Source organism: Enhydra lutris, unplaced genomic scaffold, assembly GCF_002288905.1.
Source record: "Enhydra lutris kenyoni isolate GAN:26980312 unplaced genomic scaffold, ASM228890v2 scaffoldscaffold87, whole genome shotgun sequence".
Classification (NCBI taxonomy): Eukaryota; Metazoa; Chordata; class Mammalia; order Carnivora; family Mustelidae; genus Enhydra; species Enhydra lutris.
Window position 1 is genome coordinate 73,377 of NW_019154171.1, and position 23,051 is coordinate 96,427.

The 23,051-nt window shown below is 39.6% G+C and overlaps 1 protein-coding gene across 2 annotated transcripts in view; it reads left to right on the top strand.

Moving 5' to 3' along the window:
* LOC111161923 (tubulin gamma complex associated protein 5) overlaps positions 1-23,051 on the top strand; it is an 82,864-nt gene that overhangs the window by 39,066 nt on the left and 20,747 nt on the right. For both annotated transcript variants that reach the window (XM_022525996.1, XM_022525995.1), the window contains exons 9-14: positions 3,371-3,464; positions 3,963-4,209; positions 18,844-19,046; positions 20,562-20,677; positions 22,209-22,477; positions 22,836-23,034. In XM_022525996.1, coding sequence (XP_022381704.1) covers positions 3,371-3,464; positions 3,963-4,209; positions 18,844-19,046; positions 20,562-20,677; positions 22,209-22,477; positions 22,836-23,034 — 1,128 coding nt within the window. The remainder of the gene's footprint in view (positions 1-3,370; positions 3,465-3,962; positions 4,210-18,843; positions 19,047-20,561; positions 20,678-22,208; positions 22,478-22,835; positions 23,035-23,051) is intronic.

A 23,051-nucleotide genomic window follows, 5' to 3' on the forward strand; every position in this document is an offset into this window, starting at 1 on the left:
CTCTTTATCTCTTTCCATTCTGAATGACAGCCTTCCTGGATAAAGTATTTTTGGCTGCATATTTTTCTCATTTAGCACCCTGAGTATATCATTCCAGTCCCTTTTGGCCCGCCAGGTCTTTGTGGATAGGTCTGTTGCCAGCCTAATGTTTCTACCAGTGTATGTTAAAAACCTCTTGTCTTGAGCTGCTTTCAGGATTTTCTTTTTATCTCTGAAATTTGCAAGCTTCCCTATTACATGTTGGGGTGTTAATCTGTTTTTATTGATTTGGGAAGGGGCCCTCACTACCTCTTGGACTTGAATGCCTGTTTCCTTCCCCAAAGTAGGGAAGTTCTCAGCTATGATTTCTTCAAATATACCTTCTGTCCCTCTTTTTAATTTTATTTCATTTTTTTCAGTGTTTCAAGATTCATTGTTTATGCACCACATCCAGTGCTCTATGCAATACATTTCCTCCTCAATACCCACCACCAGGCTCACCTATCCCCCCACCCACTGACTCCAAAACCCTCAGTTTGTTTCTCAGAGTCCACAGTCTCTCATGGTTCGTCTACTGCTCCAATTTACCCCAGTTTACTTTTCCTTTCATTCTCCTAATGTCCTCCTTTTTCTTTCTTTTCCCTCACGGACTCCAATAATTCTTTTTTGTTGTTGTTTGCTTTTTTCCCCTAAAATATCATTTATTGAGTACAAATTGCTTATATAGTATAATAAGAGCTCTTTACATGCTTTATAAATGTCTTAGAAACTAATAAGATCAAGTAAAACATTTATTTTTTTGTTAATCACTATACAGTACTTCATTCGTTTTTGATGTAGTGGTCCATGAATCATTATTTGTGTATAGCACCCAGTGCTCATTACAACATGTGCCTTCCTTAATACCCATCACTGGGCTACCCCATCCCTCCACCCCCCTCTCCTCTGAAACCCTCAGACTGTTTCCCAGAGTGCATAGTCTCTCATGGTTTATCTCCCCCTCTGATTCCCCCCTTCGTTTTTCCCTACCTTCTCTTAATGTCCTCCATGCTATTCCTTATGTGCCACATATGGGGACTCCAGTAATTCTAATATTATTTCATTTTGTGGCATTGCTGATTTCTTGATGCCTCTCCTCATGGTCCATTAGTTGTTTTTTCTCTCTTTTCGTTGGCTTCCTTCCTTTCTGTCAGCTTGTCTTCTATGTTACTCTTTTTTCTGCTTCATTTACCCTAGCTGTTAGAGATTCCAAATTAGACTGCATCACAGTTAGAGCATTTTTTATTTTGTCCTGATTAAATTGCATTTCTGCACTAAGATTCTCTTGTTTCTTTTATGCGATTTTCAAGCCTTGCTAGTAACTTCATAATTGGTATCCTGAATTCCATCTCTGCTGTCTTACTTATAGCCTTATTCATTAGATCTGTAGCAGAGAGTATTATTACCTCTTGTTCTTTTTTTTGTTGTTAATTCCTCCTTCTAGTCATTTTGCCCAGAGAAGAATGGATGAATAAATGAACAAAATAAAAAATATCAACCACAACCCAGGAAAATACACACTAGACAAATCCCAGGAGGTCAGAAACCAAAACAAAAAAGAAAAAGAAGGAAAGAGAAGGGGCATAGGAAGAGAGAATATAATCTCAGGGTGGTCAAGACAGGGTGATCCACTTGGTCCTGAATGTATTTTGGTCTGTGTGTTAGAAGACACTAGATCCCAAAATTGTAAAGAGAATTGTCTTACAGAGAGAACTTATATACATGAAAAATAGAAGTGAATACAGTGAGCAGAACCCAAAGTTGAAGAATATATCTCAAAAAAGCAAATGCAAAAAAATGGAAGTTAAGGCTTAAAAACAAAGAGTTTGTAAAATAAGAAACTAGTTGAAAAGGGAAAAAGAGGGAAAAAAATGGAAAATTTTAAACTGAAAGATAAATCCATCATGAGAAAAAACCTTAAATTCTATATACTATTTTCCCCTACCACTGGAGTTCTACAGTCCTGTTTCATCCATAAACTTGCTCTTCACCTGTTCTTCCAGCTGCTCCTCTGGGGGAGGGCCCTGTTGTGCTGATAGGTGTCTTTGCCTGGGTGGAATTGCACTGCCCCCTTACCAGTGGGCTGGTCTCAGTGTAAGCCGGTTCTTTGTGTGGCTTTTGTTCCCAGAAGGCTTTCCATTCACCTCTTTAGAGCATGAAAATAAAAATGGCCACACCCCCATCTGCAGCCCTAGAGCTGAAAAATTTCACTATGTGCCAAATTCTGCAGGCTTCTGCTGTGCGTGCCCACACTGATCCTTCTGGGGAAAGGCAGAGGGTTGCTGGGTCATTGTCCTTTGCAGGGCCCCCAAACGAAGAGCAGTCACCAGATCAGGCATTGGTTTGCAGTTTATGGTGAACTGAGCTGAGAGCCCCTCCTGGGCTCCCTGACCATAACTGGTTTCGCAGCTCCAGTGCTTGGGAGCTCTACTAGCTCAGGCACCCCCATTCTTCCTGTCACCCCAGAGATATTGAGACCATTGTGTCCCACCTAGGATTCTGCCCCTTTTCATCGCAGCACCTTTCAGGCAGGGATGGCTGTCACTGACACAGATTTCTAAAGGTTTGGCTTTTTTGTGCTTGGGGGCTACTATATCACTTTCCAGTAGCTGACTTTCTGAGGCTCCCTACCCTGCCATTTGTCTTCCAATATATCCCATCAGTTTCATTTCTCCACACCCCTACCTTGCAAAAAGTGTTCACTTTTCTATTTGCAGAATTCCAGCAATTATTTTCTTATATCTCAGGTTGAATTAATAGGTGTTTAGAATGATTTGATAGTTATCTAGCTTAATTCAGGGAACCAGATGAAATGAGGTCCCTTAATCTTCCATCATCATTCCTCTCTGAGTACTGACATTTTTGAAAATGGGAAGATCTGTCCAACCCCCAACTCTCAATCTTTCATTAAAATTTCTTAAGCATTGTTTGCAATCACAAGGATAGAGCTAAGAGTGTGTTATGCTAAGTGAACAAAATCAGAGAAAGACAAGTATCATATGATTTCATTCATATGTGGAATTTGGGAAACAACACATGAATGTGTGGGAAGGGTGAAAAAAAGAGGAGAGGTGGGGAGGGAAACCATAAGTGCCTCGTAACAATAGAGAACAAATAAGATTATTGAAGGAGATGGGTGGGGGATGGGCTGATAAGGAAGTCAGTTGTTATGATGAGTGCTATGTATTAGATGTAAGTAATGAATCACTAAATTCTACTCCTGAAGCCAATATTACACTATATGTTAACTAACTTGAATTTAAATAAAAATTTATAAGAAAAGAATTTCTTAGGCATTACTGTAATATTTTTGTAAACTTAAAGTACATTCATCTTTTTTACTTCATTTCAGGTTACTTTCGGGGGTAAAAAAGCTCTTTATATTTCAGTTGACAGATGGGAAGGTAACTGTGAGAAACAGTATTGTAGTAACTCATTTGACACATGTAAGTTACTTGTATTTATTGCAAATAATATTAAATAATAGGATTTATGTAAACTGTTCTGTAACTCTAAAACATTTTGCAATATTAAAATTAATTATGAAATACACTGAAGATCCAAAAGGCAGAATTAAATTGTGCATCTTTACAGTGTTAAGAGAATTCTGAATATTTTTGTTATAGTTACATTTAGTTTCATTTTGTGTTTTCTCTTTTTTAATTCTGTCAGTTCTGTATTGGGGAGCTCTGTACTACAAATTTTTTTGATTGTAGTACATTTATTTACTTTATATGTGTTTTTTAAGCCAGAATAAGCCAGAATTCTATATTCTGTAGAAATTAATGCTTACATTATTTCCTTTGAGTATGAAACTATTTGTTTTATTTTCTTATATTAAGCATACTATTTAAAACAGTCACAAAATAAATATTTTAGTGAAAGAGTATGTATATGAATGTTTATAGAAGGCTTCAAATGTTTGTGGTTTGCTTCTATTACAGAGCTGTTTACGATCAGTGCTAGAACAAATGGCAGCATATGGCCAGGTTGTGTTTCGACTCCAGGAGTTCATTGATGAAGTTATGGGGCACAGCTCTGAAGGCATGTTACCTGGAAATGGTTCTCTTCCTAAGAAGTTGGCTGAAGCTCCCTTTAGGACATACCAGGCTTTCATGTGGGCCCTATACAAATACTTCATTAGCTTCAAAAAGGAACTTACAGACATTGAGAAATACATCATTAATAATGGTATTTAAATTTCCTTCCCTTTTTCTCATAGGACACATAAGTCATATTTTGAATGCCATCTATGTTATTAATTTATACAGTGTTTGTAAATAACATGACAAGTAAGTAATACTAAGAATCATTTTAAATTTGTATTTTAAGCCATTCATTCTCTAAAAATGCAAATAGTACAGAAAGTTTACAGTGAAAATTATTCTTCCTATGTTAGTTCTCCAGCCAAGTACTCAGTTCCTCTCCCCTGAGGCAACCAAGTCCTAAGTTTCTTTTGCATCCTTCCAGAAATAACGTAAACATATGCAAGCAATGCATATTCATATATACATACCTAGTAGTCTGTTAACTTCTCCTTTCAAATTATTGTCTAATTTAAATTGTGAGGATTATACCATACAAAAATGTAAAGCGCCTCCTCGTTCTTTTTTACAAATTGAGTATTTAATTCTGTGAATATGTCATAGACCAGTCCTCTTTTGATGAACGTTTAAGTTGTTTCTAAACTTCAATTGCCAACACTGCTATAGTGATAACCACTTACATGTAAGTAATTATATACATGTGCAGCAAGTTACAGCATAATTCTTCTTTTTAAGATATTTTTTTACTTTTGTTTTATTTTTCTTATTGTTGTGTTAGTCACTATATACAGTACTTCGCTTTTGATGTAGTGTTCCATGAGTCATTGTTTGCATATAACACCAAGTGCTCATTGCAGTACATGCCCTCCTTAATACCCATCACTGGGCTACCCCATCCTCCCAGCCCCCCTCCCCTCTGAAACCCTCATATTGTTTCCCAGAGTCCATAGTCTCTCATGGTTTTATCTCCCCCTCTGATTCCCCACCTTCTTTGTCCTTTCCTTCTCCTAATGTCCTCCATGCTATTCTTTATCTTCCACATATAAGTGAAACCATATTGTTTTTCTCTGCTTGACTTATTTCACTTAGCATAATCCCTTCCAGTTCCATCCGTGTCAATGCACATGATGTGTATTCATCCTTTCTGATGGCTAAGTAATATTCCATTGTGTACCACATCTTCTTTATCCATTCACCGTTGAAGGCATCTCAACTCCTTCCATAGTTTGGCTATTGTGGAAATTGCTGCTATGAACATTGGGGTGCTTGTGCCCCTTCTTTTCACAATGCCTGTATCTTTGGGGTAAATACCTAGTAGTACCATTGCTGGGTCATAGGGTAGCTCTATTTTTAGCTTTTTGAGGAAACTCCGTAGTGTTTTCCAGAGTGGCTGTACCAGCTTGCAATCCCACCAACACTGTAAGAGGGTTCCCCTTTCTCCACATCCTCTCAAACATTTGTTGTTTCCTGCCTTGTTAGTTTTTTACATTCTAACTGGTGTAAAGTGGTATCTCAATGTGGTTTTGATTTTAATTTCCCTCATGGCTAATGATGTCGAACATTTTTTCATGTGTCTGTTAGCCATTCGTATGTCTTCTCTGGAGAAGGGTCTGTTCATGTCTTCTACCCATTTTTTGACTGGATTATTTGTTTTTTGGGGTATTGAGTTTGAGATGTTCTTTATACATCTTGAATACTAGCCTGTTATCTGTAGGGTCATTTGCAAAGATCTTCTCCCATTCCATATGTTGCCTCTTTGTTTTGTTGACTGTTTCCTTTGCTGTGCAAAAGCTTTTTATCTTGACGAAGTCCCAGAAGTTCATTTCTGGCTTTGTTTCCCTTGCCATTGGAGATGTGTCTTGAAAGAAGTTGCTGTGGCCAGTGTCAGAGAGGTTACTGCTCTGTTCTACTCTAGGATTTTGATGGATTCCTGTTCACATGGAGGTTTTTAATCCATTTAGTTTATCTCTCTATGGTGCATGAGAGTGGTCGAGTTTCATTCTTTTGTACATAGCTGTCAAATTTTCTCAGCACATTTGTTAAAGAGATGGTGTTTTTTCCATTGGATGTTTTTTCCGGCTTTGTCGAAGGTTATTTGACCATAGAGTTGAGGGTCCATATCTGGTCTCTGTATTCTCTTCCATTGATCTGTATGTCTGTTTTTGTGCCAATACTGTGCTGTTACAGTGATCACAGCTTTGTAATACAGCTTGAAATCAGGCAATGGTTGAAACAGAGTCCCCTAGTCCATCTTGTGTCTTCTTCAATTTTTTTCATAGTTTTTCTGAAATTTCTAGAGTATAGATCCTTTACCTCTTTGGTTAGGTTTATTCATAGGTATCTCGTGAGTTTTGGAGCTATTATAAATGAAATTCATTCTCTAATTTCTCTTTGTACAGTTACATTGTTAGTGTATAGAAGAGCAACTGATTTCTGTGCATTGGTTTTGTATCCTGCCACATTACTGAATTGCTGTATGATATCTAGTAAACTGGGGGCAGAGTCTTTGGGTTTTCCACATAAAGTATCATGTCATCTATGAAGAGAGAGAGTTTGACTTCTTTACCAATATGAATACCTCTTACTAGACATCCTAGTACTGTGCTGAACAACAGTGGTGAGAGTAGGCTTCCTTGTCATACTCCTGATCTTAACAGAAAGGCTCTCAGCTTTTCCCCACTTGAGAATAATGCTCACCGTGGGCTTTTCATGGATGGCTTTTATGATATTGAGAAATATTCCCTCTTTTCCTACACTCTGAAGAGTTTTAATTAGGAAAGGATACTGTATTTTGTCAAATGCTTTTTCTGCATTAATTGAAAGGACCATGTGATTCTTCTCTCTTCTCTTATTGATTTGTTCAGTCATAATGATTGATTTGTGAATGTTGAACCACCCTTGCATCCTAGGAATAAATCCCACTTGGTCATAGTGAATAATCTTTTTAATGTACTGTTGGATCCTATTGGCTAGGATCTTGTTGAGTATTTTGGCATCCATGTTCATCAGGAATATTAGTCTGTAAGTCTCCTTTTTGATGGTTCTTTGCCTGGTTTTGGGACCAAGGTAATGGGGGCCTCATAGAACAAGTTTGGAGTTTTTCCTTCTGTTTCTATTTTTAATTTTTTTTTTTTAGATTTTTATTTATTTATCTGTCAGAGAGAGAGAGGGAGAGAGAGCGAGCACAGGCAGACAGAATGGCAGGCAGAGGCAGAGGGAGAGGGAGAAGCAGGCTCCCCGACAAGCAAGGAGCCCGATGTGGGACTCGATCCCAGGACGCTGGGATCACGACCCGAGCCAAAGGCAGCGGCTTAACCCACTGAGCCACCCAGGCGCCCCTGTTTCTATTTTTAAAAACAGGTTCAGTAGAGTAGGATTATTTCTTGTTTAAACATTTGGTAGAATTCCCCAGGGAATCCATCAGGTACTGAACTCTTTTGTTTTGGGGGAGGTTTTTGATCACTGCTTCAATTTCATTACTGGTTATTGGTCTATTCAGATTGTCAGTTTTTTTCCTGTTTCAGTCTAGGTAGTCCATAGGTTTCAGAAAAGGCATCCATTTCTTCTAGGTTGCTTAATGTATTGGCATATAGTTGTTGATAGTAATTTCCAAACATTGTTTCTGTTTCCTAAGTGTTAATTGTGATTTCTCCCCTTTCATTCATAATTTTATTAATTTGGGTCCTTTCTCTTTTCTTTTGTATAAGTCTGGACAGTGGTTTATCAATCTTACTGATTCTTTCAAAGAATCAGCTTCTAGTTTCGTTGATGTGTTCTATTGTATTTCTGGTTTCTAATTCATTGATCTCTACTCTGATCTTAATTATATCTCTTTTTTATGGGTGGCTTAGGGTCTATTTGTTGTTCTTCTGGTTCTTTAAGGTGCAAGTTAGTTTGTATATTTGGGATTTTTCTATTTTTTTGAATTGGGCTTATCTATTTCCCCCTTAGGACTGCCTTTGCCATATCCCAGAGGTTTTGGACGGATGTGTTTTTGTTCTTATTGGTTTCCATGAATTGTTTGAGTTCTTCTTTAATTTCCTGGTCAACCCAAACATTCTTAAGCATGATGGACTTTAGTTTCCAATTATTTGAATTCCTTCCATATTTTTTCTTGTAGTTGAGTTCCAGTTTCAAAGCACTGTGGTCTGAGAATATGCAAGGAATAATCTCAATCTTTTGGTATCAGTTGAGACCAGATTTGTGACCCAGTATGTGTTCCATTCTAGAGAAAGTTCCATGTGCATTTAAGAAAAATGAGTATTCTATTGTTTCAGGTTGGAATGTTCTATATATATCTATGAAGTCGATCTGGCCCAGTGTGTCATTCAAAGTTCTTGTTTCTTTGTTGATCCTAAGCTTAGATGATCTGTCTATTGCTGAGAGTGAAATGTTGAGGTCTTCTACTATAAAGTATTATTATCAATATTTTTCTTTATTTTAGTTAACACTTGGCTTATGTAGTTGCCTGCACCTGTGTTGGGGGCATAGATATTTATAACTGTTAAATCTTCTTGTTGGATAGATCCTTTAAGAATGATACAGTGTCCCTCTGTATCTTTTTTTTTTCTTTCTTTTCAGTGTAACAGTATTCATTGTTTTTGCACCACACCCAGTGCTCCATGCAATCCATGCCCTCTCTAATACCCACCACCTGGTTCCCCCAACCTCCCAACCCCTGCCCCTTCAAAACCCTCAGATTGTTTTTCAGAGTCCATAGTCTCTCACGGTTCACCTCCCCTTCCAATTTCCCTCAACTCCCTTCTCCTCTCCATCTCCCCTTGTACTCCATGGTATTTGTTATGCTCCACAAATAAGTGAAACCATATGATAATTGACTCTCTCTGCTTGACTTATTCACTCAGCATAATCTCTTCCAGTCCCGTCCATGTTGCTACAAAAGTTGGGTATTCATCCTTTCTGATGGAGGCATAATATTCCATAGTGTATATGGACCACATCTTCCTTAAACATTCGTCCGTTGAAGGGCATCTTGGTTCTTTCCACAGTTTGGTGACCGTGGCCATTGCTGCTATACACATTGGGGTACAGATGGCCCTTCTTTTCACTACGTCTGTATCTTTGGGGTAAATACCCAGTAGTGCAATTGCAGGATCATAGGGAAGCTCTATTTTTAATTTCTTGAGGAATCTCCACACTGTTTTCCAAAGTGGCTGCACCAACTTGCATTCCCACCAACACTGTAAGTAAGAGGGTTCCCCTTTCTCTACATCCTCTCCAATACATGTTGTTTCCTATCTTGCTAATTTTGGCCATTCTAACTGGTGTAAGGTGGTATCTCAATGTGGTTTTAATTTGAATCTCCCTGATGGCTAGTGATGATGAACATTTTTTCATGTGTCTGATAGCCATTTGTATGTCTTCATTGGAGAAGTGTCTGTTCATATCTTCTGCCCATTTTTTAATATGATTATCTGTTTTGTGTGTGTTGAGTTTGAGGAGTTCTTTATAGATCCTGGATATCAATCTTTTGTCTGTACTGTCATTTGCAAATATCATCTCCCATTCCGTGGGTTGCCTCTTTGTCTTCTTGACTGTTTCCTTGGCTGTGCAGAAGCTTTTGATCTTGATGAAGTCCCAAAAGTTCATCTTTGCTTTTGTTTCCTTTGCCTTTGGAGACATATCTTGAAAGAAGTTGCTGTGGCTGATATCGAAGAGGTTACTGCCTATGTTCTCCTCTAGGATTCTGATGGATTCTTGTCTCACATTGAGGTCTTTTATCCATTTTGAGTTTATTTTTGTGTACGATGTAAGAGAATGGTCGAGTTTCATTCTTCTACATATAGCTGTCCAGTGTTCCCAGCACCATTTATTGAAGAGACTGTCTTTTTTCCACTGTATATTTTTTCCTGTTTTGTCAATGATTAGCTGACCATAGAGTTGAGGGTCCATATCTGGGCTCTCTACTCTGTTCCACTGGTTTATGTGTCTGTTTTTATGCCAGTACCATGCTGTCTTGGTGATCACAGCTTTGTAGTAAAGCTTGACATCAGGTAACGTGATGCCCCCAGTTTTATTTTTGTTTTTCAACATTTCCTTAGCGATTCAGGGTCTCTTCTAGTTCCATACAAATTTTAGGATTATTTGCTCTAGCTCTTTGAAGAATACCGGTGGAATTTTGATCGGAATGGCATTAAAAGTATAGATTGCTCTAGGCAGTATAGACATTTTTAACAATGTTTATTCTTCCGATCCAAGAGCATGGAATGGTCTTCCATCTTTTTGTGTCTTCTTCAATTTCTTTCATGAGTGTTCAGTAGTTCCTCGAGTACAGTTCCTTTACCTCTTTGGTTAGGTTTATTCCCAGGTATCTTACGGTTTTTGGTGCTAGAGTAAATGGAATCGATTCTCTAATTTCTCTTTCTGTATTTTCATTGTTAGTGTATAAGAAAGCCACTGATTTCTGTACATTGACTTTGTATCCTGCCACGTTGCTGAATTGTTGTATGAGTTCTGGTAGTTTAGGGGTGAAGTCTTTTGGGTTTTCCATATAAAGAATCATGTCATCTGCGAAGAGAGAGAGTTTGACTTCTTCATTGCCAATTTGGATACCTTTTATTTCTCTTTGTTGTCTGATTGCTATTGCTAGAACTCCTAATACTATGTTGAACAAGAGTGGTGAGAGTGGGCATCCTTGTCGTGTTCCTGATCTCAACGGGAAGGCTGCAAGCTTTTTCCCATTGAGGATGATATTTGATGTGGGTCTTTCATAGATAGATTTGATGAAGTTCAGGAATGTTTCCTCTATCCCTATACTTTGAAGCGTTTTAATCAGGAACGGATGCTGGATTTTGTCAAGTGCTTTTTCTGCATCAATTGGGAGGACCATGTGGTTCTTCTCTCTTCTCTTCTTAATTTGTTCTATCACATCGATTGATTTGCGAATGTTGAACCATCCTTGTAGCCCAGGGATGAATCCCACCTGGTCATGGTGGATAGTCTTTTTAATGTGCTGTTGCATCCTGTTTGCTAGGATCTTGTTGAGAATCTTAGCATCCACATTCATCAGTGATATTGGTCTGAAATCCTCTTTTTTGGTAGGGTCTTTGCCTGGTTTGGGGATCAGGGTAGTGCTGGCTTCATAGAAAGAGTCTGGAAGTTTTCCTTCTGCTTCAATTTTTTGAAACAGCTTCAGGAGAATAGGTGTTATTTCTTCTTTGAAAGTTTGGTAGAATTCCCCAGGGAATCCATCAGGTCCTGGGCTCTTGTTTTTTGGGAGGTTTTTGATCACTGCTTCAATCTCGTTACTAGATATCGGTCTATTCAGGTTGTTGATTTCTTCCTGGTTCAATTTGGGGAGTTTATAGTTTTCCAGGAATGCATCCATTTCATCTAGGTTGCTTATCTTATTGGCATATAACTGTTGATAATAACTTCTGATGATTGTTTCTACTTCCTTGCTGTTAGTTGTGATCTCTCCCTTTTCATTCATAATTTTATGAATTTGGGCTTTCTCTCTTTTCTTTTGGATTAGTGTGGCCAATGGTTTATCGATCTTATTGATTCTTTCAAAAAACCAACTTCTAGTTTCATTGATACGTTCTGCTGTATCTCTGGTTTCTACCTCATTGATCTCTGCTCTAATCTTGATTATTTCCCTTCTTATGTGTGGAGTTGGTTTGATTTGTTGTTGATTCTCCAGTTCTTTAAGGTGTAGAGACAGCTGGTGTATTCTGGATTTTTCAATTTTTTTGAGGGAGGCTTGGATGGCTATGTATTTCCCCCTTAGGACCGCCTTTGCTGTATCCCATAGGTTTTGGACTGAAGTGTCTTCATTCTCATTGGTTTCCATGAGTTGTTTCAGTTCTTCTTTGATCTCTTGGTTGATCCAAGCATTCTTAAGCAAGGTGGTCTTTAGCTTCCAGGTGTTTGAGTTCCTTCTGAACTTTTCCTTGTGAATGAGCTCCAGTTTCAAAGCAGTGTGATCTGAGAATATGCAGGGAATAATCTCAGTCTTTTGGAATCGGTTGAGTCCTGATTTGTGACTAGTATGTGGTCTGTCTTCTTCTTGAGAAGGTTCCATGTGCACTTGAGAAGAATGAGTATTCTGTTGTTTTAGGGTGGAATGTTCTGTATATATCTATGAGGTCCATCTGGTCCAATGTGTCATTCAATGCTCTTGTTTCTTTATTGATTTTCTGCTTCGATGATCTGTCTATTTCTGAGAGAGGCGTGTTAAGATCTCCTACTATTAATGTATTCATATCAATATGACTCTTTATCTTGATTAACAGTTTTCTTATGTAATTGGCTGCTCCCATATTGGGGGCATAGATATTTACAATTGTTAGATCACCTTGGTGGATAGTCCCTTTAAGAATTATGTAGTGTCCTTCTGTATCTCTGACTACAGTCTTTAGTTTAAAATATAATTTATCTGATAGGAGAATTGCTACCCCAGCCTTCTTTTGAGGCCCATTGTTATGAAAGATGCTTCTCCATCCCTTCACTCTCAGTCTGGGTTTATCTTTAGGTTCAAAATGGGTCTCTTGTAGACAACATATGGATGGGTCCTGTCGTTTTATCCAATCTGCAACCCTGTGCCGTTTTATGGGCGCATTTAGGCCATTCATATTGAGAGTGATTATTGATAGATACGTTTTTATTGACATCGTGTTACCTTTGAAGTCTTTCTTTCTGTAGATTGTCTCTATATTTCTGTTCAATGCTATTCTTAGGACTTTTCCTCTTTTATAGAACCCCCCCTTAATATTTCCTGCAGTGTCGGCTTGGTGGTTGCATAGTCTTTTAAGCCTTGCCGGTCTTAGAAACTCTTTATCTCTCCATCCATTTTGAATGTCAGTCTTGCTGGATAAAGTATTCTTGGCTGCATGTTCTTCTCATTTAGTGCCCTGAATTATCTTGCCAGCCCTTTCTGGCTTGCCAGGTCTCTGTGGACACGTCTGACGATATTCTGATCGGCTTTCCTATGTAAGTAAGGAGCCTCTTTGTCCTAGCGGCTTTCAAGAGATTGTATCTACAATTATGCTTCCTCAGTTTGACTATCAGGTGCCTTGATGTTTTTTTGGAATCTATAATCTTGGGTGGAGACCGTTCGGCCTCTAGTACCTGAACACTGGTTCCATTCGCGAGATTGGGAAAATTTTCATGAAGAACTTGTTCCACTGTATCTTTTAGACTTCTTTCTTTTTCCTCGCCTTCAGGGATTCCAATAATTCTGACGTTGGAACGTTTCATGGCATCATTTATTTCCCTGATTCTGTTTTCATGGCTTCTAAGCTGTTTGTTCCAGGCTTTCTCCTGATCCTTTCTCTCTGTTTGTCCTCCAGATCACTAATTCTATCTTCTGTCTCAGTTACCCTAGCTTTTAGAGAATTTAGATTAGATTGGAACTCATTGAGAGTATTGTGAACCTCATCCCTGGTAGCTTTCAGCTCTGCCCTAATCAATTCTGTCTGGTCATCCATGGCTTTCCCCAACCTAGCTATTGCCTGGATAATTGTTAGCCTGAATTCTCTTTCCGACATATTGTCTATGTTGATAGCCGTTAGCTCTGTTGCAGAAGGCCCATCCTCTGTATTTTTCTTCTGTTGGGCATTCCTCCTCCTAGTCATTTTGGTGAGAGATGACTGCACGGATGTAGCTGGATGTATCGACCGTGATGCAGTCAAGGTGCACCCTGGAACGCTTCTGAGCAATCAGGGTTCCCCACCCAAACGAGAAAAAAAAGAAAAGAAAAAGAAAAAAAAGAGAGAGGGAGAGACAGGAAAAAAAAGGAAGATAAAAGAGAAAGTTCAGCCCAAATGGGCCCCAAGGTAAGATTGATGAAGTATACAAACAAAAACAGACAAAAAGACTGATAAAAGTATATGACAAGAGAAAAAAAAAAAATATATATATATATATAAGCAAATAAAGGAAGAACCTCGTCAAAAAGAACCCCAAGTGTAAGATTTATATACTATCAGGACAAACACAAAAACACAGAAACACTGGTGGAAGAAAAAGATGGGAGAGTGTTTATAAATTCTCAGTGTGGGCGAGGAAGGTTGTTTTGATTCTTCCTGGATGTATCTTGATATCTTTGTTAAAGGACTCAACTTTCCTAAGATAAAGGGGGATTAAAAATTGGTTTACCTATGGGGATAGTATTGAGTGGGGAAAGGGGATTACCTTGAAGTTTAACTCTATATGAATATTAGAAAATAAAAATAAAAAAGGAATAAACTAGACTAAAATTTAAAAAAAGAAATTTAAAAAATAGAAACACAGGTGTATGTATCAAAAAGTTCATGTTAGGAGGTTATTATGGAATTTGGTGTACTGAACAGCTCACTGTGATGGTAAATAGGTTAAAAAATTATCTATATAAAAAAAAAATGAGCCAGAATAGTGGGAACGAGTTAAAAATAAAAGTTGTCCTATGAAGTAGTGGTGGTTGTTCTCTTGTAGTCTTTTTTTTTTTTCCTTTTTCTTTCCTGGTTGGTTTTCTGGGGGAGGGGCCTGCCACGTGGGTTTTCAGTCAATGACGTTCCCTGAGTTAAGCCTCCTGCCCCCCTCAAGGGGGTGGGCTCTGAGGAAACCGGTTTTTTCAGGCTTTTGTTCTCTGGAGGTTTTTATGTTTGTTCACTTTTTTTTTCTCTCTCTCTCTCTCTCGCCTTGACTGCTTTTGATGGTTTTTGTAGCTTTAGAGGAAAGCAAACTGTACCCTGACCTCCCTCTCAGAGAGAAGCCTCAGCCTGGTCCCCTGTGGGTGCTGCAGAGCCCATCTAAATTCCCCCTTGGCTTCTGGCAGAGCAGGTTCCGAGTCACGGTCCCTGGGGACGCAGGATCTTCTGCTTGTACCCAAAACCACGGCGGCGGTAGCTGTCTGGGCAGCTCCAGACCACCAGAGAGGTTCCAAGTAGCGATCGCTCACTGAGATTTTCCCGCTGGCCCGGGCTGGGAGTGCCTGGTCTCTCTGGGTCTAAGAGCACCAGGCTCGCACGCACCTCTCTCAGGGGAGGCTATGGGTCGTGCGCGCGTCTCAGGCTCTGGTAGCAGGGTGCAGGTCCGAGAGCACCAGGCTGGGCCTTCGCGCACCTCTCTCAGGGGAGGGTTTGGGGCGCACACGCGTCTCAGGCTCTGAAACAATGGCTTGGGTCTAAGAGCGCCAGACTGGGCCTTCGCGCACCTCTCTTGGGGGAGGGTGAGGGACACGCGCGTCTCAGGCTCTGTAGCACGGCTCGGCGTTCTGGGCGTTCTGCCGTCTGGCTAGGCTCCCAGCCCCTCACAGAAGCCGGACCCCACGCGTTCTCTGGCACGCTGGCGGCTCAGGGACCAAGACCTGGTTTCTTTGCCACACTCTCTCTGGCTCAGTGCCAGGGGAGGCTGTCCTGGGTCTGGGGACTTAAGCCCCTGTCCCTAGCTGCCCCGATTCCCACAATTTCCCACCCCCCGCGATCCTTTGCTCTTTCTGAGTTCTTTTAACCAGTCTCCAAGTTAATGCTGGTCCCCAGATGCAGGGCACTCTCGTTTTAGGGGTATTACTTTCTAATCGGTCGCCTCTGGTGGCTCCCTCCCCCTTTTGTTTATCTTCCGATATCAGTTGGACGTTCCCACTCCGCTTTACCTGCCCACTGGCGTCTTCTGCCCCTGTAGAGATCCAGACGTGTATAATTCTGATCTCGGGCTGATTTCATGGGTGATCGGAGTTCTTTGGTAGGTAATCAGCTCACTTTAGGGTACAGGTTGAAACGGCGCCTCCTCCTACTTCCCCGCCATCTTGTCTTCAACCTCCTTCTGTATCTCTTACTACAGTCTTTAGCTTAAAATCTAATTTGTCTGATCTGAGAATTGCTACCCCAGCTTTCTTTTGTGGTCATTTGGCATGAAAGATGGTTCTCCATTCCTTCAGTCTGGATGTATCTTTAGGTTCAAAATGAGTTTCTTGTATAGAGCATATGGATGGGTCCTGTCTTTTTATCCAGTCTGCAACCCTGTGCCATTTCATTGGAGCATTGAGGCCATTCACATTGAGAGTGATTATTGAAAGATATGATTTTTTATCATATTGCCTGTGAAGTCCTTGTTTCTATAGATTGTTTCTATAGATTGCCATCATGTTGCCTGTGAAGTCCTTGTTTCTATAGATTGTCTCTATAAATCGTCTATGTTATTCTGGGGGCATTTTTCTTCTTTTATAGAGCCCTCCCCTTAATATTTCTTACGGGGCGAGCTTGGTGGTCACATATTCTTTCAGTTTCTGCCAGTCTTGGAAGCTCCTTGTCACGCCATCCATTCTGAACAGTAGCCTTGGTGGATAAAGTATTCTTGGCTGCATGTTCTTATCATTTAGTACCCGGAATATGTCTTGCCACCCCTTTCTGGCCTGCGAGGTCTCTGTGGACAGGTCTGACATTATCCTGATGTTCCTCCCTCTGTACATAAGAAGTCTCTAGGGGAACCTAGCCGTTTTCAAGATTGTTTCCTTGGACCTAAGATTTCCAAATTGTACAATCATATGTCAGGGAGTCAGTCTGTTCTCATTGATCTTGGGAGGGGTCCTCTCTGCTTCATCGATAAGAATGCTCATTTCCTTCTCCAGATTATGGAAGTTCTCAGCTATGATTTGCTCAAATATATTTTCTAGACCTCTCTCTCTCTCCCCAGCCCTCAGGGATTCCAATACTTCTGACATTAAAATGATTCATTGCATTATTTATCCTATCAGTCTGATTTCTTGGGCTTTAATCTGTTTTTTCCCATGCCTCCTTGGTTTCCTTCTTTTCTATCATCTTACCTGCTAGCTCACTAATTCATTCTTCTGCCTAATTTATCCTGGCTGTCAGAATATCCAGTTTAGAGAGCATCTCACTCACAGCATTTTAAGTTCGGCCTGATTAGATCTCATTTCTGTCCTTAAAGATTCTATATTGTCACTAATATTTTTCTCAAGGCTAGATACAGACTTCATAATTGTTACTCTGAAGTCTTTTTCTGACATCTTGCTTATATCCATATCCATTCGGTCTGTGACAGAGGCCACAGTTTCTGATTCTTCTCTTTGTTGGGGGTTCCTCTTCTTAGTCATTCAGTTGGGGAGTGGTTGTGGGAATGTAGAGTCCAAAGTATTAACCATGACGCAAGCAAGATGCACCTGGTTTAAAGGAACCTTAGGGCTGTCATCATTTTATTCTTCCAGCCTGTCTTCTGGGGGAGGGGCCTGCCACACTGTTACTCAGGCAACCTTGCTTGGGCAGACTTACCTTGCCCCCTAGTGGGGGAGCGGGGGAAGGAGGCCCTCAGTGAAAACCATTTTTTGAGGGGCTTTTGTTCTCTGATGGCATCTCTTCCCAGAGCCAGAGCACAAGTGACTGATTCCAAACCTCTGTCTCAGAATAGAAAAATCACAGTGTGCTCTTCACTGAGCTCACCAGGCCACACTATCTCTCTTTCTGTCTGCGCTGCTAAAAACCACAGCCTCTCCAGTTGTGCATCCCACAGCAACCAGGCCTGGGCCCATCTCTGCCCTTTGTGTTTCTAAAACCACAGGCCACCCAGGTTCACACACGCATACCCACGGCTCCTGGATCCTGTCTGGGGGCTGCACTAAAGTCCTTTCCCCACCACTACTGGTCTGCAAGTCTGTGCCCAGGCCCCAGCCCAGAAGCCTTTGTTCTCCAGTGTTATATCCCTCCCCTTTCTATTTATCTTCCGATGTCTACAAGCAGAATTGTGGCTCCCTGCATCATACCTCAAGACCGTGGGATATATTCTGTTTGTAGAGATCTAGATATATGTTCTTAGATGTCAGTCTGATTTTGTGGGTATTCAGAATCATTTGGTAGATATCCAACTAAATTCAGGGGACCAATTGAAATCAGATCCCCTAGTCCTCCTCCATCTTTTCCCATCCCTATAGGCTAAATTCTTAATGGAATTCCTATGTTATGTGATGGCATGTGATGTGTGTGTGTGATGGCATGTGTGATTTTGATACATATCGCCCATGGTTCTCCATAGAGACTAGTTGCCATGTATATGAATATCTGTTTCCTCACTCTCTTGCCAATGAACAGTGTGTTTTCAACAGTGTATTATCAAACAGGTATAAAATGTTAACCAGTGTCAGCTTTCCCCTGCCCTCTACTTTCATTTTCAACTACTACAAAAAATAGTACCCAAAAGTCCTGGGTTCCCATCACCTAACTTCTCCCAATAATTCCCACCCTAACATAATCGTATTAGGTTATCCAAACTAGGAAATTGACATTGGCACAATACATTAATTGGTCGGCAGACCTGACATGAATTTCACCAGTTTTATAGGTATTTGCTGTTTTGTGGGGATGGGAGTAATATCTTCATGTATAGTTCTGTGACACTTTATCACATGTATATATTTGTATATCCTCTTCCATCTTCAGGATACAGAGTTCTGCCATCCCCATGAAAAAACTTATTCTTGTTCCCCTTTGTAGTAACCACCCCCTCACTAATAAAGTAGCCCACTGAAGTCTGTTTTTTATTTGCCCAGTATAGCTTTAATTTGTTTTCTTTTATTATAATTGAGGTTAAATATCTCTATATGTTTAAGAATCACTTTTATTTCCTCTCCCCTTAACTGTCAGTTCCTTTACACATTATTTTTCTTCTGAGCTGTTTTTTCTTTCTTTAGGGAAATTAGCTCCTTATGATATGAGATTAAAACCCACCAGTTTGCCATGTCTTTCCATAAGTGACTTAGCATTTATATCACATTCTCAATGCAGATATTTTTCCTTGCTAATGAGTTTGATTTCTTAATATTTTGCAGACACTACAATAACTCTTGCAATAGTGGTGGACAAGTTGTCACCTCGACTGGCTCAGCTCAAGGTTCTGCATAAAGTATTTAGTACTGGAGTAGCAGAAGTTCCACCTGACACTCGAAATGTTGTTCGGGCATCTCACCTACTCAACACACTGTACAAGGCCATTCTCGAATATGACAATGTTGGAGAAGCCTCTGAGCAAACAGTACGTAAGACCTTCATCCTAAGTTGTATGACTCCATTCTGTTCAGCCGAAGGAGTGGTGGACAGCCTATTATAGCTCTTTGTAAAAATAGGGCTTAAATCATGCTGTGTCAGACAGCTGTTCAGAGTTTTTAAACACTGAAAAAATAAAAAATTAGTTTAAAAATTAGCCTCTAAATTCAAGGCTACAAGAGACCAGCTTCTTGGCTTTAATCACAGAGGTCATGGGGAGGATGCAACAAGGACAAAGCAAAACATAAAAGCTAGATTTGAAAAATAGCTAGCTGACTTATATAGATATTTGCAACAGCTCTTTTTTCAATAAAAATACAAATCTATTATATAAGGTATCTAGAGTAGTCATATTTCATAGAAACAGAAAGAATGGTTCTGCCACAGACTGGGGAGAGGAGAAAAGGGAAGATGTTTAATAGGTACAGAGTTTGGGTTTCTCAGCATATTGTCAGAGATCTGTTTTCACAACAATATAAATATACTTAACACTACTGAATTGTACACTTAAAAATGCTTAAGATAGTGTATTTTTGTGTTACTTTTTTTGGTCACAATTTTTAAAAAATTCAAGAGAATATAATCTAGAAAGCTGCATGTTTGTTTGGATACACATTTTAGGTCTTTTCCTAGTTTATTGATATAACTGTTTTCTCACCATTTTGGTTCTGTACTTCAGTATAAAACCAGTTGATTTCTTTCAGCTATGCAGTTTTTTTCCTACTGGAAAAATGAAAAATGAAAAATGTAAATAGTAAAATGAAACCATTTCCTTATTCTTTTTAAGATTTTATTTATTTGTCAGAGAGAGAGCAGAAGCAGAGGGAGAGGGCAGGCAGAGGGAGAGGGAGGCAGAGGGAGACGCAGACTCCCTAGCTGAGCAAGGAGCCTGATATGGGACTCGATCCCAGGACTCTGCTAAAGGCAGCCGCTTAACTGACTGAGCCACCCAGGCATCTCTCATTTCCTCATTCTTAATGGACATTTTGCTAATAGCGTACATTAGGTAGGGTAGCTGTACCTGATTTTGGATTATCCAGCTTAGAGCTGTTGTCCCTCTTTAACTTTCACTCTCAAGAGAATCCTGGTATGGACTACAATGTGGTCATCTCATATTAGGTGAGTTTTCATAAGGACTTTATAGGGTATGTTTTGGATTTTTACTTTCTTTGTGTCAAAAAACAGAAATCCGATCACTCTTTAAAAGGTGTTTCAGAGGGGTGCCTATATGGCTCAGTTGGTTAAGCATCTGACTTGATTTTGGCTCAGGTCGTAATCTCAGATTTGTTAAGATCAACCCCCTCCCACCCCCGTCAAGCTTCATGCTCTGCATGGAGCCTGCTCAAGATTCTCTCTCCCTCTCGGTATCTGCCCCCTCATGCACATGCTCTCTCTCTTTCTCTCCCTCTCTTTAAAAAAAAAAAAAAAAAAAAGTGTATCAGAAATGTTTAAACTTCATTTTATCCAGAGACAAGTGAGTTCTGAGAATTGACTTTGTCCTCAGGTTTCACTGCTGTTCTCTCTCTGGGTGGAAACGGTGCGACCCTACCTGCAGATTGTGGATGAGTGGATCGTGCATGGGCACCTATGTGACTGCGCAAGGGAGTTCATCATCCAGAGGTCAGGTCCCATGCACAGCTTGGGAAGTGTGGGGTGCTGCTTGTACCTCTTTTCTCTCACAGGAAAATCATGCAATTTTGTTAGTTCAGGTAATACTGGGGGAGACCATTGTGAGTGACAGAACTGTGTTTTTACCATAAACAAGTTCTTTTACATTTTTATAGGAGATGTCAGGTACCAAAAAAAGTTTCCAAATTTTAATGTCCGTTTACAGCTTTTCTTAGCAAATTCTTTTTTTTTTAAGTGGTAATGTGTTTATAGTTCGCTGGTACTATAAAAGGCACATTGCTTCCCATAGAATGAATTTAGGTGATATCAAATGGCTTCAACTAATTCCCATTATAAATTATCGATAGGATAAAAGATATGAAAATATTACAAAAAAAATTATTTCTCCAAATTGGCTATGTTTTTTTGTTAACCTTCTTAGTATAATATTAAATAAAACAATTATGAAAAATCATAATTCATTTATTATGATTTCCCCTTCAGTTAATTGATTTTTCTGAACAGAATCATACAAACTACAATGTGTAGAACTCTCTTAACTCAGTTTTAAATTATGCAGTCTGTTTAGATACATGGTTTTTATGGATAGCTATCCATTTAATTTATCAGGAAGGAGAACATTAAGTCCTTACAGCTCTGAAAAGGTAACCCTGTTTATGCAGTGCTCATATAAATTAGCAGGCCTTCTCTGAGTCATGTCTGTCATTATATTGTTTTTCATTGATTTTACATGATAATTTTTGTGAAAATGGGACTCTGGTTGTTCTTAAAGGGTGATGAGTGAGCACTGTTTCATTGTTAAAAGCAGTTCAGTTAAGAATCTATGTGGAGGGACGTCTGGGTGGCTCAGTTGGTTAAGCATCTGCCTTTGGCTCAGGTCATGATCCCAGGGTCCTGGGATGGAGTCCTGCATCATGCTTCCTGTACAACTGGGAGTCTGCTTCTCTCTCTGACTTCTGCTCCCCCTGCTTGTCCCCTCGCTGTCTCTCTGACAAATAAATAAAATCATTTTCTTAAAAAAATCTATGTTGAGGGCCACCTAGGTGGTTCAGTCAGTCAAGTGTCCAACTCTTGATTTCAGCTCAGGTCTTAATCTCAGGATCTTGAGATCAAGCCCCATGTTGGACTCCATGCTGGGTGTGGAGCCTACATTAAAAAAAAAAAAAATCTATGTAGAAAAAAAGAGCAGTCTAGAGATTATTTTTGTAAGAAATGACAAAATAGGTAAATTTTTATTCCACCTGTAAGGAGAATCAAAGTAATCATATTTTGTTTAATTCCAATTCAGGAAACTTTCTACTTAGTTAAATTTTACCTGCGCCATTCAGAGTATTTATCCACTTCTCTGTGTTGAACTGAAGTGAAATGAAACCTCTGCACCATTTGCCTGAAGATTGCTTCATTTTACTAATAATAGATATTACTGTGTTTTGGAATGTTTGGGCAATGTTCTCAGCTAGAACAGACATGTTGTTTTTACGGCAGAAAAGTTGAATTTTATAATTCTTTTGAATCTCTATAGAAACAAAAATGTTCCAGTAAATCACAGAGACTTTTGGTATGCAACTTATACACTCTACAGCGTATCGGAAAAGACAGAAAATGAAGAAAAAATGAGTGATAATGCTAGTGCAAGTTCTGGCAGTGACCAGGGGCCCTCCAGCAGGCAGCATACCATGGTGTCCTTCCTCAAACCTGTCCTTAAGCAGATAATTATGGCTGGCAAGTCAATGCAGCTGCTGAAGAATCTGCAGTGTGTGGAGAGCACCACATCCCAGGACACAGCCAGAGGTAGCAGTTTCCTTCTTCCTGTATCACTCAGCATTCAAGCATCTGTTCTCTCTTTACTCTTGTCATCCTGAGATAGATAGTAATTATTTTGTAGTTTGAAAATTATCAAAGCCTTTTATTTTTGTGGAAATTATGCCCTTGATCAAATTAGTGCTCCTGATTAAAAAGATTGTCCTCACTGGAAACTTTTAGCACTGTGTTTCAAAGGCAGTGATAGCAGTGATAATAAGTTCCACATACCAAATACCAAATTATACCAAAAATACTATATTAAGATAAAACTACTTAATATTTCTTAACATTACTTACTATTATATACCAGAACACAGTTCACTGTACATATTTTTTTATGTTTCAGATGCAGAAAGAAAAAGCTTATATACCCTGTTTCTGGAATCTGTACAGTCACGTCTTCGACATGGAGAAGATTCTACTGCACAGGTCCTCACTGAGCAGCAGGCAACCAAAGAGAACCTAATTAAGATGCAATCCATTGCTGAAAGACATCTTGAACTGGATGATGTTCACGATCCACTCCTGGCAATTAACTTTGCAAGGTGATGCATACCTGCAA